This window comes from Carlito syrichta, unplaced genomic scaffold (genome assembly GCF_000164805.1).
Source record: "Carlito syrichta isolate Samal-C Ts95f unplaced genomic scaffold, Tarsius_syrichta-2.0.1 Scaffold97037, whole genome shotgun sequence".
Lineage (NCBI taxonomy): Eukaryota > Metazoa > Chordata > Mammalia > Primates > Tarsiidae > Carlito > Carlito syrichta.
In genome coordinates this window covers 50,609-68,275 of record NW_007041133.1, presented here as the reverse complement: position 1 = coordinate 68,275, position 17,667 = coordinate 50,609, and the positions used below count along the sequence as shown (strand labels likewise).

At 52.7% G+C, this 17,667-nt stretch overlaps 1 protein-coding gene across 1 annotated transcript in view; it reads left to right on the top strand.

The window, feature by feature from the left end:
* Positions 1-17,667, top strand: part of NTN4 (netrin 4) — a 93,372-nt gene that overhangs the window by 66,060 nt on the left and 9,645 nt on the right. The window contains exons 6-8 of the mRNA XM_008062904.1: positions 5,945-6,158; positions 6,820-6,935; positions 16,529-16,597. Coding sequence (XP_008061095.1) covers positions 5,945-6,158; positions 6,820-6,935; positions 16,529-16,597 — 399 coding nt within the window. The remainder of the gene's footprint in view (positions 1-5,944; positions 6,159-6,819; positions 6,936-16,528; positions 16,598-17,667) is intronic.

Here is a 17,667-nt window from a genome sequence, read left to right as displayed (position 1 = left end):
CGGCCACTGCACTCCAGTCTAGGCGACTGAGCGAGACTCCAACTCAAAAAAAAAAAAAAAGAAAAAAGAAATAACAGTTTCTGAAAAGCAAACTGTAAATAGAATCAGGGATTTGGCAGTGACCATTGGGAAGCTTTAATCTCACTCAGCTTTTCTTTTTTTAATCTGGGAAGTAAAGCCAGAGGGTTAAGATGGCATAACGTAATAACATTACCAGGACTGTCTTTTTAAAAGATTAAATATTACATGTTAAAATTCACCCCCCAGAAAGGAGAAATGCTCTGAATTAATGGATAATAAAAGTCAGTCAAGTGCAGGCAGAGAAGCGGAAGAGGTCATGAAATTCCCTAAATGCCTCCCAGACGGAAAGTCTGGTTCACTGAATAGTAAATGATGTGCCAGTCTGCATTTGATGAGGGCATTAAATAAGCAAGCAAATAATTATAAAATACAAGGAGGCCTCCCCCAGAAACCTGGAATTTATTTATAAATATTGTGCATTTCTTCTTAACGTGTTTAAACCTGGGTCACCTTCAAAGTCTTCTCCGTGGGATGCAACACACCTACCAAGACGCTTTTCCTGCTGCTCAAAGCAGTGTTTGAACTCGTCCATTTTGTTGCCTCTTGGTGCTTCTGCCGGTGTTTTGTCTCCCCTCTTCCATCTCGGCAGGACGTTTTCCTGAGAGAGCTTCTTTCATCCAGGGAAACAAACCCCGTCACTCTGGGGTAGATCGGGCGCATGGGGGGGAGAACAGAGGGGTCCTGCCGATCTGGGTGCACAACCACTCAGGGCGGTGTGGGCAGGTGTGCTCACAGATGACCGACCATGAAACGGGCAAAACGTATGAAGTTGAAGGCAGCCTCTCACCACGATGCCAGCTGGTCCACGATGCTAAAACACTCACCTGGTGGGGGATGCCTATCCCACCAGGCGCCCACCCTCCAAAAGGGAATTCTGGTTTGGGGGAGTCCCCCCTTATCAAAACCTTCAGAAAGTCTGAAAGACATTCGATGGGACATAAGAAGAGAACTAGCATCTGTCGGATGGCCGCTGTGACCGGCAACCAGAACGGGCCGCATGCAGAAGCCATCCCACTGAGCAATCAGTACGTGTTTGGTGGCGTCTTTGCTATGTGGCAAATGAAGACACTGGGACTAACCTTGGCCACAGGGGTCTCTGTTGGTTCCAGGACCCCCAGACGCCAAAATCCACAGCTCAAGCCCCTGACGAAAAATGGCGCGGCATTTGCCGCCACCTACACGCCTCCTCTCGTGTGCCACAAATCTGCTATCGATCGCTAGTAACGCCTAATACCATGTAAGCGCTGTGTGAACAGCTACTATACTGTGTTGGTTATTTAGCTGCATTATTCTTATTGTTGTTCTTATCCTCCGCTGGTTTTCTTTTCTCCCCAACTCTTTTTGTTCTACAGTTTATTTTCGTGGATCAAAAATGTGATCCATGGATGCTGGACCCTCAGATATAGAGGGCAACTGTCTACAGTTTGCTCAAGTTTGCACAGCAAGGCTGGGACTTGAACCCAGGCTTGTCTGACTCCAGAGACCTTGATCCAATGACCAACAAAGACCCAGCAAACCCTATCTATCTATACAGTGTGACCTAGCTGATGAAAAAAATGAGTCAACAAAGGCAAAATAATGAGTCATATGTTTTAGAGCCACGGATAATTTTTAAAGGACCTGGGGGGTACACACACACACACATATATATGTATGTACTTATATATGTATATATATGGCCTTTGGTCTTGAGTGAGGCCCTGCTGTCTGATAAACAGCCACGTGACATTTGAATCTGAAGAGCTGCTTCACCTAAGGAGTCTTAGTCCAGGAGGGATGGAGGGATTTGAATGTCCTGGAGAAACCATGAAGAAAAGGGAGGCCCTCGTGAATACATGTGGAAGAGGGTGGACATCCTCGGGCTACCCAGGCAACTTCTCAGGCAGAAGGCAGCAACCCTCTGTTGATCCTCAGAAGGTCTGGGGGGGAGGAGGTGTTGCCAAAAACCATTTACTTCCCTAGAACAAAGGGTTGAAATTAGATATAACTGGGCGAAAGGGAAGAAAAGAGATTTCACGCTGATCAAGCAAGCAAAGAGTGCTGCCAGCAAGAGGCATTTCTGGGGGAGATGCTCCGTGTTGAGTCGGAAGAAAGAAGCTCTGTGCAAAAAAGAGTCCGGCTGGGCTGAGCAAAGATGACTGTAGGCAACTGTCTTGTCCTGGGGAGACTCGGCGGGCTGCTCGCTTCACGCTTGAGTTGCCGCAGCTTTGTGGGTTCTTTTCTGTTTCCAGGATCTTAGTGTTGCTGTCCCGGGGGCTGGGAGGCGGGAAGGACGGGGCGTGGTGTGGGCGTCTTAGGGGCTGGCACAACGTAAGACCGTGGCACGTTCGCGGTTGCTTCTTCGGAGCCACGTTCGTTCATGTATTCATTCAGCCAAGACTGAGCGAGTCGCCAAAATGGGTCCGGCGTGCACCCAGGTCTGGGGATGCAGACGTACAAGTCGTGGCTCCTACCTTCTAGGCCTTCATGGCATCCCGGGGAGACAGCAAGCTTGGCTTGCACATGCCAGCCCAGTGCTTTTGGAGGCCGAGCTGGGAGGCCTGCTTGAGCCCAGGAATTGGAGACCGGCGTAGGGAATATAGCAAGACTCTGTCTCTAGAAAAAAAAAATTAAAATACAGAGACAGCAGAGAAGTGAAAAGTCAGAACGAGATGATGGGAGGCAAAAGGCCCCCAATTATCAAGAAGTGTTCACTAAGGAACACAACTCGCCCATTCAAAAAAATGCACCCTGGATTTCCTCCGTGTCTCCCATGCGGCAGGCCATCTAGTCACTGTCTACACAACAAAACACCTCTGTCTCCGTGGAACAGACTCCAAATAAATCACCCAGGAAAATGTGTAACTGAAAGCTACTGGAAGGAAAGGGCAGCACAATGCATTACGGCAGGGCAAATCATAGTCTCTCCCAGGTGAGCCCAAGGACAGACACAGTCAAGGGGCTTGTACCTCCAACAGAAAAGGGGCACGAGCGACCTCAGCTCCTGGCTGGGTGTCCAGGTTGAGGGCAACTGAGTGGCCTGGGAATACAGGAGGCCAAGCAGGTGGGATTTCCTTCACAAAAAAAAAAAGATAATGGTGGATGATAAAACCCAATCCTGCACAGCAAAACACAGGGTTTGCGATGATGTCCAGGAGTTTTCCCATAAAAAAATGTGTCTGTGTATGCAAAGGTGCCTTCTTCCGTTTTAACCAAGCAAACCAAGAAAACAAAGTTACTTTTTGACCGCCCCAGAACTGTCAGCTATACTCAGGAATAGACAGCAACTGGCCCAGTGATGACCAATCAGCAGAGGGATGCTGCAGAAATCAGAGAGGGTCTGAGCAGCAACCACACAGCCAAGCACCATAAAGGAGGAGCTGGGTGCCTGTGTTCATTGGCATTATGCATTTAGAAGCTTAGAGAAGACAGGCAGGAAATGTGCTCAGACATCATCACACTGGCATTCTTTCAAGCTGTAAGCAGAGGCCGTTCCCCATTCTCCTGTTCACAACAACTCACTTAGGAGACACTGAAACTCAGGAAAGGAAAGGCAAATCTTCGCTGGGTGTGGCGGCTCTCACCCATCATCCCAGGACTTTGGGAAGCCAGGGAGAAAGGATCCCTGAGCCCAGGGATTCGAGAACAGCCTGGGCAACTTGGCAAGACCTTGTCCTACAATAATAAATCAAAACATCAGCTGCACGTAGTGGCGAGTTCCTGTAGTTCCAGCTGCTTGGAAGGATCGCCTGAGCCCAGCAGGTTGAGGCTGCGGTGGCCACGAGTGCCACTGCACTCCAGCCTGGGCAACAGAGTGACACATCGGCTCAAAAAAACCCCCAAAAGCAAATCTTTATTTAGATTTGTTCTAGCATAATTTTATGTGGGATTAAATACACCTTGAATACTGCGGAACTAGCTGTCATCGAACATGATACATACGACATGTCAAGGATCAGTAGAGAAATGTTCCCAAAGATTGTAAAGAGGAAACCACGGCCTTTCACAGACTTAGATTGCTTGCAGTTTTTCTCAGCTATTTTTACAGCTATTTTTATCCTTATGGCTGTCCACTAGTGAAAAGAGTTGATTGTAGAAGGAAAAGCGAAAACCACCCCAAAGGGCAGAAGATTCAGGTTTCATCTACTATTTGGATTCACACTTCATGTGCTTCTAACAGCTCCAGTCCTTTCTGCTTCGAGCTGTCTCAAAACTGGCTCCCAAGGCCCACCCCCTCCAAGGCCTGGCAGCTGGGCAGTTTCTGAAGGCTCTGGCATTCCGCGGGGCCTTGGCCTTTTCAAGAGCAAACAGTGTGTGGGTCCAGGGCACAGCGGAGGGCGTGGCCGCGGGTCCTGGGGACGGCGGCCTCTTTCCTAGCGGAGGGCCTTGAACTCTGCGTTCCGTTTTCGGAGCAGCTAAATCAGGAGCGAGTCTTCCAGGGCCTTTTGCCCACAGAGCAGCCTCTGCTAAGAGCGCAGCCACCGTTAGCGACACCAGGGACCCCTGAGGAGCCCGCGGTGTCCGGGGAGGATGCCTGGCGAGAGGTGCCGCGTGGAAGAGCCACACAGACTCCCAGAGGGGGCGTGAGGGTGGCGCCACACTGGAGGCGCGGGACACGCGGTGGGAATGAGGGGACCCCCATAGCTCCATCCGCCTCACGCCCTGGGCATTTGGTGCCGGTGCTTACACTCTTTACACGCGCAAGCCGGTGGCCGTGACCCTGGGGCTGCGTGGGTCGAGACTGCCCCCTGCTCCTTATGCACAGCAGTCTGTTTCCCCAGCCATGGCTGCTGCTGCCCTGCCCTGTGGCGCTCCATCCCCGGCCATCTCCTCGCTCCCTCCCCTGTGCCCTCCTGCCTCTCTGGTGTTAGCCGCCACCTGACAAGTCTCAGAACTGAGTCTGGGACCCCAGCGCCTCCCTGAGCTTTGGATCCTCAGGTGCCCGGAGCTCATGAGGGCCTTCAAACCCCTCCCACTTCCCCGGCTCAGCCCTGAGCTCCTCTCTGCCTTCCTGCCCGCTCGGCCCCCAGCAGGGCTCTGTGGCCCAGCCTCCTCCGGCCTCCACTCTAAATCTTTGCGAACGTCGCCCTTTGGTTTCACGCTGGTGCGGGCTTCCTCTGTGCCTGTGGGTCCCTCCACGCCGCCTCCCCCCATCCAGATGGTCTCCAAACCCTGCCTGTTCCGTCTTTGAAGCATTCGTGTTTCCTGTAGGCCTCCTTCCCATCCCCACCCGAGGCCATCGCCCTAGGTCTCCCTCCTTCTGTTTCCCCGTCACCCTCTCCCCCACCCTGGTCTATGCAGCGCCACTCCCGTGTCTGCTCACAGGCGGGTGTAACCATGTCATGAGTCTGCGCTGCAGTTCCTGGGGCCTGCGGATCCCACAGGACAGAATCCCGCGGGGTTTTTTTTGTTTTGTTTTGTTTTTTGCGACAGGGTCTCACTCCACCGCCCAGGCTGGAGTGCAGTGGCGTGAGCACAGCCCCTGTAGCCCCCACCTCCTGGGCCCTGGCGATCCTCCCGCCTCAGCCTCCCACATAGCTGGGATGACACACGCACATCACCGTATCTAGCTAGTTTTTTCTGGTTTTGTGCAGACGGGGTCTCACCAAGTTCCCGGGCTGGCCTCGAACTCCTGGACTCAGGCAATCCTCTTGCCTCAGCTTCCCAAAGTGCTGGGGTTCCGGACATGAGCTGCCGCACCGGCAAACCCCGCGCTGTGACGAGGCCCTTCCCAGGACACCACCCTCACAGAGTCTGGCTCAACCCTGCAGTGTCCCCCCCCACCTCCCTCGACTGTCCCGCCTCCATGATGTCCTAGACACACACCCAGGCTCCTGGTGCCCCACATCCACGCCGGTGTTCACTCGTGTCCCTTCTGTTGCAGCGTGCTCCTGCCATCCGACTGGCTCAGCGGCCCTCCCCTCCAGCTCCGTGACCTTCTGTGACCCCAGCAATGGCGACTGCCCCTGCAAGCCTGGCGTGGCAGGGCCCCGCTGCGACCGGTGCATGCTGGGATACTGGGGCTTCGGAGACTACGGCTGTCGGCCTTGTGACTGTGCGGGCAGCTGTGACCCCCTCACGGGAGACTGTGTCAGCAGGTGACCACGCACGCCCACGCTCTCACCACGTGTCTTTCAGGGTCCCTGGAGGATCTGCGCGTGATCGGGAACTTCTTTGTGCCGCCAGTGGGGCAAAGCTATGCTTGCACGTCTCTTAAAAGAATTGTAGAATTGCAGAGTCAAGTAATTTGCTCTTGCAAGGTTCTAGAGACTGAATAGTTCACTTTGCAAAGTAAATTCTTCTTAGGGCTGGCGTGGTGGCTCTCGTCTGTCACCCCAGCACTTTGGGAGGCTGAGGCGGGAGGATCACTTGAGCGAGGGCACTCGAGACCAGCTGGGCAACGTGGTGAGACCTTGTCTCTGCAAAACCTAAAAAAAATTAGCTGGGCATGATGACGCATGCCTGCAGCCCCAGCTACTCAGGAGGCTGAGGCAGGAGAATTGCCTGAGCCCAGAAGGTCAAGGCTGCAGTGGGTGAACTGTGATCCTGCCACTGCACTCCAGCCGGGGTGACAGAGTGAGACCCTGACTCCAAAAAAATTTTTTTTCTCCATAATTGTTTCTGAAAGCACTGTTTACTTCTGGGAAAATGACAGTAGGAAAGGTGGGAAATGGGGTTTAAGTCTCGGTAAACGGATTCGTTTCCACTCGAGTTCTAAAAAGTCCCTGGAGAGTTTCTCATCGTTTTCTGTTCAATCAGCAGCAGCGACGCAGACTGGTACCAGGAAGGTCCTGACCTCCGTCCGGCGCACAATCAGAGCCCACCGGCCTGGCACTGGGGAGAAGAGCAGGGGTTTTCTGCACTGCGACACTCAGGTGAGACAGTCACCCCTGCAGTCACACTCCCAGCTCAGTCTCACGTAGCAGTGGCAGGCGACAAGCCGGGACAGCTAGTGGATCCCATGAGAGCGTCCCTTTTCAGTTCTGAGGTTAAACGGTTTACTAAAGCAGTGATCTCTTGAGCATGAAACTGCGAGGCATAACTGAGGGCACTGAACAAAGTTTTGCTTATTTTCGGATTATTAGAGTAACGGAGGAATGTGTATAGAAAACTTGGAAAGGGCCAGCATCACAGTTTTTTTTAAAGTTCCCCCAAATCTCACGACCCTACTGTTGATGTTTGAGTGTGTTTCCCTCTCTCTAAAATACAGTTAAAAACCAATTGAATATACCAGCTTTGGAAATAAATGGATCCATTTACTTATTTATTTATTTATATTTGAATCCGAATCTCACTCTGTTGCCCAAGCTGGAGTGCAGTGGCACGTTCCCGGCCACCGCAACCTCGACCTGTTGGGCTCAGGTGATCCTTCTGCCTCAGCCTCCCAAGTAGCTGGAACCACAGGCACGCGCCATCATGCCTGGCTAATTTTTTGATTTATTGCAGAGACAAGGTCTCGCCAAATGGCCCAGGCTGGTCTCAAACCCCTGGACTAAGGCGATCCTCTTGCCTCTGTCTCTCAAAGTGCTGGGATAGCAGGTGTGAGCCACTGCATCCTGCTAGGACAGATCCATTTAAATGGAAAATATTCTTACAAACCTGGTGTAACTCACATGAACAAAGCAACAGCTGGATGTGAGCCCCAGCGTCTTCACAACTGGAAAACAAAAGTAACTGTGCAGACTAACTAACCCTAACTAACTAACGAAGGCAAGTGACAAAGCCATTAGGATTCAAATTAATAGCATTAATGGAATATGAAAAATGGGGTTTGCTGAAGCCCAGACACGGTTCGCCACAGAAATACGGCTCTTTGAGAGACCCAGATCTACACTGCTGTTTCCTCTGACTCAGTCTCCCCTTGGCACTTTTCTGTTTCCTCTTTGCAAGTGCGTGCCGTGACATTGGTGAGATTCTTACTCCTGTGTTCCTCTCGCCCGTGTTCTTGTGGATGATCAAGTGGGTCTGTCTGGCACCAGCTTGCTCCTTCACACGAACTCAGAGCTGGGCATGAAACCTGTGTCAGCCCTGAACAATACGGTGCTCACCAAATGATCCAAGCTGATCTTGCCGTAAGGGAAATCTGTTTTTCTTATGAAGCATTGCAAACAGTAAAAGCTTATGCAGTGAGCGCCTGATGCCACCTCTGAAGTTCGGCCACCTCCCGCACTTGGCCGTAGTTGCCACTGAGCTTCACTGAGGTCACGCCGTGTTCCAGCGCCCTGGGAGTCACTGCGTGCCGAGCCACCAGCTCAGGCGTCCCCTGCCCCCACAGAATCACCGCGCGCGTGACCTGGGTGTTCATCGTCCCTTCCGCAGATGGACCGTCTTCCTCGCTGGAGATGTTTTGAATTTTTCCTAAATCCCCTGCACATGGCAGCCTCCACTCTTGAGCTGTTTCGACTGAACGTTGGGGCTTCCGAGAGGCGTCCGCCCTCGTGTGGGAATCGACCGCCTTTTATTCTGCCACTGTCTGCCGTGTGAATATTTCGGGGTCTAGTTTCCACCCCACCAAGGCCGCCTGACCGTTCCCTTAGATGCCGCTCCGCCCTTGAGGGTTTTGCCAGGCCAAGGCTGACACACCACAGCCCTTGCGCCAAGTGTGGCTGGCCACCTGCCGTTCTGTGACTCGCAGGCCGCCTGCTCCTAGAACAGTGTTTGCGGCCTTCGGTGGTTGCACTTTAAATGCATACGTCAGCGCCTCTCATCGTCCTTGGCCCTGCAGGCTTCCTTTCCTGTAAGTTTTCTACCTGTTGTTTTCACACTAACTTGCGGTCGTTCTTTAGAAATGTACTCACTCATCCAACAGGTATTTACGGAGCGCCTGTGTTTGGCAACATGTCAATAGAGCAAGGGGGCAAAATGGAGAGGTCCCAGCCTCCATGCCACTGCTGGTGGAGGAAGGCCACCAATAAGCAGATAAAATGTTTAGTATTGTAGAAAAGTAAAGCGGGGACAGGGGAAGAACCGTGTGGAAGGGGCACACTGTTGGTCGGTCTGTTTGCTTTGAGTCAGGGTCTTGCTCTGTCCCCCAGGCCGGAGTGCAGTGGCACAACCACGGCTCACCACAGCCTTAGCCTCCTGGTCTCAGGCAACTCTCCCACCTCAACCTCTTGAGTACCTGGGACCACCAGTGTGTGCCACCAGACCTGGCTAGTGCAATGAATTATAGGCCTATATCAATTATGAGCATAAATACAAAAAGCCTAAGCTAGCAAACACACAAACACACACACACACACAAACCCCAGCAATTCAACAGTGTATGAATAAAAATACCTCGTGATCAATAGAACTAAAAAAAGCAGAGCAGGAGGTATCACATTCCTAGACTTTAAACACTCTTATAAAGCTACAATAATCAAAACAGCCTGGTACTGGTACAAGAACAGGCATACAGACCAATGGAACAGGATAGAGACTCCAGAAGCAAAACCTCAATTTCTCAGCCAACTTATCTTCGACAAAAACCCCACCACCAACCACTGGGGAGCGGAGAACCTATCTGGTAAATGGTGCTGGGGAAACTGGCTGACCACATGCAGAAGATTAAAACGAGATCCCTATCTATCACCATACACAAAAATCAACTCTAAACAGATCAATGACCTAAACGTAAAACAACAAGCTATAAGAACCTTAGAAAATGTAGGAGACAACTTTTATGGAAATTGGAACTGGCAACCATTTCCTGATCAAATCCCCAAGTGCCCATAAGAGATAAGATAGACAAGTGGGACCTCATCAACTGAAGAGCTTTTTCAAAGCCAAAGGAACCATTGAGAGAGCGGGAGACTGCCCACAGAGTGGGGAAAAATATTTGCCAACTGTATATCTGACAAAGGCCTAACATCTAGGACCTATAAGGAACTCAAGCTTGCTGAAAAGAAAAAAACAGTGGGCAGAAGATATGAATAGACACTTCTCAAAAGAAAACAGATAAGCAGCCAACAGATACACGAAAAATGCTCAGTCTCACTAGTCACCAAAGAAATGCCAATTTAAACCACACTGAGATACCACCTAACTTCAGTCAGGATGGCCGTCACCAATAACTCATAAAACAACAGATGCCGGAGAGGCTGCGGCAAAAAGGGACCACTTCTACACTGTTGGTGGGAGTGTAAACTAGTACGGCCTCTGTGGAAAACTGTGTGGCTATTCCTAAAAGATCTAAAAATCGACCTTCCATATGACCCCACAATCCCATTACTGGGAATATACCCGGAAGAACTCAAACCACTCTATAAAAAAGATACATGCGCACATATGTATATTGCAGCATTGTTCACAGTAACAGGAATATGGAACCAACCGTGCTGCCCATCAAAAGAGGACTGGATATAGAAAATGTGGTACATATACATGATGGAATATCACGCAGCCATACAGAAGAACAAAATCATGAACTTCACGGCAACCTGGATGGACTTAGAGTCTATAATACTGAGTGATCTTTCACCGAAACAAAGAACTGAGTTCCACATGTTCTCTCTCATAAGCAGACCTTGAACAATTATAATACTATAAGAAAAGGATTGGCAGTCGTGGGGAACTACCAGGGGAGGGCAAGGGTGGATTGGCGGTAGTGGGAAACTGCCAGGGAACGGGGGCACACACCTCATCAACAAGGGTACCTGCATAATGCACATTTGTATACCTAACCCTGAATTGTACCCTACATCTTTTTAAAAATGTTTTAAAAAACTTATCTTAGGACTAAAAAATCTGCTTGGTACCAGAAAAACCAAACACCACATCAATAGGTTCCAGGAGGCCGGGTGTGGAGGCTCACACCTGTCATCCCAGCACTTTAGGAGGCCGAGGTGAGAGGATTGCTTGAGCTCAGCAATTTGTGACCAAACTGGGCAACATAGCAAGACCTCGTCTCTATAAAAATCGAAAACCTAGCTGGGTGTAGTGGCGCATGCCTGTAGTCCCAGCTGCTTAGGAGGCTGAAGAGGAAGGACTGCCTGAGCCTAGAAGGTCAAGGCTACAGTGAGGCATGATTGTGCCATTGCACTCTAGCCTGGATGTCAGAGTGAGACCCAGGCTCAAAAATGCCCCCAACAGATTACAGGAGAAAAACCATATGATTTTTTTCAAAATATGCAGAAAAAACATTTAGCTAAACACAAAACTCATTAGTAATAATTTTGGAAATCAAAAATCAGCATCAGGCTGGGCATGGTGGCTCACACCTATAGTCCCAGCACTTTGGGAGGCCAAGGCAGGAGGATTGCTTGAGCTCAGGAGTTTGAGACCAGCCTAGGCAATATAGTGAGACCTCATCTCTACAAAAAAATGTTTAAATTAGCTGGGTGTGGGGGAAAAAAATCAATATCAAATATCAAAATATTTCCATCAAATGTGAGAAAACATTGTACTAAAGTGATAAGGCAAGGAAAAAGAATGCGGTATGAGAACTAAAAAACAGAGACAAAACTGTCCTTAATTACCAATGAGAAAAAATCCAAGATGACCTACAAATACTAAAATGAGTAAGCAAGTCCAGCAGTGTTGCTGGATACAGGATCAAAATACAAAAAATAAGTTGTACTCCTGTAGATCATTAACAGTCATGGAGCAAATTCAAGCAAGGCCTGCCTTTCCTCCTCTCTGCAATAAATGCTATTGAAATGGAGTCACCTAACACCCACAAGCCTGGATCGTGACCCACAGTCATTAGGGGCTTTGGTTGTTGAGGTGTATTTAGCCTCCCTTCATCAGCAAGGAGGGCCTTCTCCAATCCCCGGCTATAGAGAGCGAGTCTGACTGTGGTCGCTGTCAGTCCCACCGCCCTTTGGGAGTTGATTCCCGGCCGCTGCCGCCTGATCCTGAGCCCGAACCGTCAGACTGCGACTTCAGCCCCATGCCCCGAACGCAGGCTCGTTCGTTTCTCCTCCACGGAGACATGTATCTATTTTTGACACAGACTGTGTCAGTTTTCTCCTCTGTCTAACGTTGCTGTGTTGAGAGCCGAGGGTGTGTTAAAGCAGAATTTGCAAAGCTGGGTTGATGGCCAGTGCCGATGACCCTGTTCCCCCACAGCTTATTAGGTTTTTGCTTTGCTTTGTTCTTTAAGCCAGGGCTTTACTCTGTCGCCCCAGCATTCCCCCAGAAAGCCTGCAGACCCTTGATAGTCAGGAGCCCAGGCTGGAGAAGCTCTGTTCTTCCGCAGAACCTCGTCTTACAAGGATTTTCCCGGCGGTTTCATTTTCAGTCAAAACAGGAAAGAAGGTGTGAGAGATAAAGTCACATAACATCGTCATGTTGACCTTTTCAGCTTTTGAAAAAGTCTTTTCCTTTCATTTTTGCCTCAGCGCTACCTCGTCTGAATTTGAGGTTTTAACTTGAACGGCCACACGTAAGAGTGTTTCTCTGTTTTTCTAACAGACTTTGCTCACCCAGACCTGCAGCAATCAGGGTCCAGGCCCTGCCACCATCGGGCCAGCATGCCTGTTGCAGAGGGGCTGGCAGCAGACCCGCTGGCACCAGCACGGCTCCTGGCACTCATGGCCACCCGGCCTGTTGGGTCTGAATGTCCCCAGAGTCTCTGAAACTCATCTGGACGAGCTCCAGGCTGAGGGAGTCTGTCCGGTTTCCTGCATCGGGTTTGAACGATGCTCCTGGGTATCTCTTTCCAACAACAGTTTCCTGAGTCCTGAAACAAGGAGTTCGTCCTCAAATCTGGGGGCCGCCTCCTTATTTACCCACCATAAGTTTCAAAACAAAACAAAGCAAAGCTTGTAACTGCCGTGAACGACACCAGCCAAACGCTCTTCATTTCTGCCACCTCTTGTGAAGACACCAGATGTAAAATCGTATGTCCCGGATAACAAAGCTGGCTCTAACCGGCACCACCGAACTGTGAGCCATGCTCACTTTCTAGAAGGATCTTAGCAACGCAGTCTAACTGTGCACACTTTTCTGCGCTTCCGGGTTCCTTTCACGAGCAGCCCCCAGGCTGAAGCTCGACCCACAGGTTTCAGTGTGTGAGCGCCAAGCCTCTGAGCACGGCGCGCGGGAAAGCCACCGCAGAGCCGCCTTCCGCGGACAGCCCCGCGTGGCTCCCGTAGGCTGGAAGGCGGGGAGAGCCCTGTGTTGGGGAGCGCAGGGGCCACCTGGAGCGCCCCCGGTTTCCAGCCTGGGAGTGGCCGCACGCCTCCATGCTGGCAGAGCTGTTCCAGGCTGGGGCTCCTCACCGGGCGACCGCAGCGTCTGGACAAACAGTCCCGTCACACTTAGGCCACAACCAAGGCGATCGGCCACACGCTCGCCCCTTCGTGTTCCCCTTCCCACAGTTCGGGGGTGCCTCGGTGGCTTTTCATCTGTGAGGCTCGTGCTCTGATCCACAGCGGCTCCAGCCAAGCCGACACGTCCGTGTGTCCACACCGCCGTCTCCACCGACTGCCCTCTCCGGAGCCACACTCCTGCCCGCCCCCGTGTCCGGCGGCCTCTCCTCCTCCTTGTCGCCCTTCACACACGACCCGTCCTTCCTGCTGTTCCCCTGGTAGCTCAGGGTGGCTTTCCCCCGGGAGCCACCGCCCCCTTCTCCCTCCCCGCCTGCGGGCTGGTGAGGCCAAGCAGAGGGGCTCCGTCTGGGATGGGAGTGCCTCTCGCGCTGAGAGCGCACCGTCTTACAATGACTCCGGGCTGCAGTGGTGATGCCGAGCCGGAGCCGTCCGGCCGTCCTGCTGCCGGGCCTCCACGCGCCGGGTCCGTTCTCTGATTTCCGATGCTTCGGCTTTTGTTCCCTCCTGCGCACCGCCCCGGGGACGCTCGGTACTTGCGCTGGAAGGTGCATCGCCACCGCAGGGCCTGGGACGGACACCCCGAATGCTCCCCCTCCTGCCTTCCCTGCTCCCGTCAGCGAGCCATACTCTTCTCTGACACCTTGGCTGAAAACTGCATTTTCTTTCTCTCTACTTATTTTTTTGAGTCAGGAGTCTCCTGCTGTCGCCCAGGCTGGAGTGAGCGGCCTGCTCACGGTCACCACAGCCTCAACATGCTGGGCCCAGGCGATCCTTCCACCTCAGCCTTCCAAGCAGCTGGAACCACAGGCATGCACCACCACGGTCAGCTAATTTTTCGATTTATTGTAGAGACGAGGTCTCGCCCAGCTGCCCGGGTTGGTCTCAAACCCCTGGGCTCAGGCAATCCTCTCTCCTCTGCCTCCTAAATTGCTGGGATGACAGACGTGAGCCACTGCACCCGGCCTGAAATCTTCTTTTCCACGAAGTTCACTTCCATGCTTCCTCCTCCCTGGGTCGTTCGAGCTATTGACGACAATCTGAAGACGTAAACCCTGCAGCGTCTCTTGAGGCTCCGTCCGTCTGGGCCCACGGCCCCCTCTCTAGCTCAGACCGCATGACATCTCGCGTGGAGGGACAGTGGAATGGGAGTGTCCGGGCCTCCCGACCCTCCCTGACCGAGGCTGTGCTGCCTTACCCAAGCATGAACTTCTCTGTGCCTTTATTTTTCTAGCTGCTGGTAAAGCTTGCCCATAAGATTATTCTAAATATTAAACAAGGTCACAGGGTTGAGCTCCTTAGGGCTCATGGCTGATAGCTAGCCCTCGGGTGAGTTCCTGCTTTTGTCAGAACTGACTTTGCCGTCTTCTCAGGGCTCCCTGCCCGCCTCGGTCCCTGTTCCCAAACCTTGGCTGCACCGATGCCAGGTGAATGTTCGTCTGCGCGTGTGTGATTCACGTAACTCCTCCAGGCTGACAGCAGTGGAAACCCCCTTTAATAGCCAAACCCAGGGCCTGACTGCGTCCCGGGCAAGGTTCCCGCCACGTTGTCTCTTGGCCGTGGCTCAGTCTGCTTCCTGCAGAAACCCACCACCGGCCCTCCTCGAAACCGCTCGGCTCTTTCTTCCTCACGATCTTGACTGTCATCTCTACGATCCGATCGCATTTCTACCTGCTACGACCTAAAAGGAGGAAATAAAGGCCAAAGGCTCTAAAGAGTGTCCAGCACACAGTGGTGCTCCTCAGTGCATGTTGGCAGCGCTCATGAACCACTCAGTGCCCATGAGACACAGAGCACGAGAGCGGGACGGGGGAAGGAGAGGAGAACCCCGTCCAAGTGTGGAATCAGCCTGCCCGTTCTTGACCCCAGGAGCGAAGGCGTGACCTCTGTTCTCGAGGGGCAGAGGCTAGAGAGGAGGCAGGTAACAAATGGGGATGAGGGGGACCAGGCACGGTGACTCACACCTGTCATCCCAGCACTTTGGGAGGCTGAGGTGGAAGGACCCCTTGAGGCCAGGAGTTTGGGACCAGCTTGGGCAACACAGTGAGACCTTGTCTCGAAAAAATTAAAATTTTTTTAAAAAATTAGCCAGGTGTAGTGGTGCACACCTGTCGTCCCAGTTAGTTGGGAGACTGAGGGAGGAGGATTCCTTGGGCCCAGGAGCTGGAGGTAGCTGTGAGCTATGGTCATGCTGCTGCACTCAGCCTAGGCGACAGAAGAACAAGACCTTGTCTCTAAAATATATACGCGTGCGCGCGTGTGTGTGTGAACAAGGAGTGTGAAACATTGCATATAAACAGTGTCCAGAGACATTCTGGAAGTCTCCTCAGGCCTCTCAAATCCCTCACACATACAATTACAGCAGCTGGTTGGGACTGTCCGGAGGAAAGCCCTACTTGTTTGTCAGAGTCATTCCAAATCCTTCGACCACGAAGCCCTCCGCTGTCTTCCCAGCGGGTGACCTCCCTGGGGGACGCCCCGACCCTGTCTCACCGCGGGGCCCCCCTGCTTTCTCCCACTTCCTGAGCCGTGGGCCTCGGGGTCAGAGCTGTGTCTGTGGTGCCGAGGTGCAGGCATCACCCTTGTACACCGTAGGTGCTCAGTAAGTGCTCCCGGGGAGGGAGAGGGACGGGAGGACAGAGCATACACTTTCGGTGCCATGCGCACAGGTCGGGTGGTGAGGACTCTCGCAGCCTGCGCCAAAGACCGCGTGTACGCCCGCCCCAGGCCGTTGAAATAAAGGCAAAATAACAATCAATAAATCAGCAAATGCTTCTCAGGTCGGATGGCATCGCCCTCCGCGGGCCGTGCGGTCGCTTCCGTTTACTTGACTTGGTCATGGCGAGCTTTGGTTGTAAGACAGTGAGCTTCTCCGTGGGCTTTCGGTTCGGGCGTTCCTCCCCCTCACGCGGGACGGAGGGGATGTGAGTGCTGGACTGCGTCTCGCAGAGCACCAGTCACAAGCACTGAAGGATGCCACAGCTTCCTTCCGCCCTCTGTGTTTCTCTCGGGTTGGTACTTGACGGGGGCATGACGGACTCAGTTCCAAAGGAGGGCCTGTTCTTTGGAAGGACTTGCACGGCCTCCTGTCTCTTGGATCACGTGGCACCCGTCACTCAGGACCAGGAGTGGGTGTCGCTCAGACTTCCTGGCTGCCCTCCTGGTGTTCTTTGCTCGTTCTGATGACTGACCCCATTTCTGTCCACTCTCTGCAGGTAAATGTGAATGTAAGGAGCAGGTGTTAGGAAGTGCCAAGGCGTTCTGCGGAATGAAATACTCATACGGTGAGTCTGAGGGCCTTGACTGCTTCTGGGAACCTACTCAAACTGTGGGCAGGGTTTCCAAGGAAGCGGAAGGCCTGGCTGACGACGCCCTCAGTGAGTCAAAGCGTTCCCTTGGCACAGTCGCACGACACACGGCCTTCTGGGCTTGAGCTAGATGGTCCTCATGTGGACGTGTTCGACGTCCCCTGGGAAGGACAAGATGCTTGTAGAGCAGAGGTGACATTGTATCAGGAAAAGAGGGTCAAGGTCGAAGTCCCAGCACTTTGGGAGACTGAGACATGAGGATCCCCTGAGACCAGGAGTTCCAGACCAGCCTGGGCCACACAGTGAGACAGGTGCGAGACCCTGTCTTTAAGAAAAATAAAGTTATATGAATGAACTTGGCATAGCCTAGCATCCGAGCTACTTGAGAGGCTGAGGTGGGAGGGTCACCTGCGTCCAGGAGTTATGGCCGCAGTGAGCTCTGATTGCAGCACTGCACTCCAGCCTTGGTGATGGAGCAAGGCTCTGCCTCTACAAGCAGAAAAGGAGACGAAGCCCAGAGCAGGAAGAAGAGGTCATGCCACGGGATCCCTTTTCACGGTGCCCCTTGCCTTGGCCACCTGAAAGGGGAGTCCCTGGCCACGTAGACAAGGATGGTGCTGGTGTGTCCTGCAGTTAGGCGAAGCAGACATCAGCTTCGGGCAGCACTGCTCATTGTGAGAGCACAGACGTCGGGTTCGGGCCCACACCGTCTGGTTTCTGGCCTGCAGGGTGGGCGTCGTGACGTCTTCAAACCTGCCTCCTCGCCTGTGAGAAGGGATGGCGCCGCAGCCCCATGAAGTGAGATTTGACCAGCAAGTAGCAGGTCCCCTACCCAGGCCAGACGCTCTGGGCATGGCCGAGAGAAGGAAGGGTGCCCCTGGGAGGTGCAGAAACCACTGTGCCCGGGTCTCGACGTCTCTGCCTCGAGCTGGAGGAAGACACGTCCTGTGGGAGAGGAAAGGGGCCCGAGAGGAGACAGCTGTCCCAGTCACACACGAAGTGGCCACGCTTACTGTCACATGCGTGGAGAGGCCGTGTTCTCGGCA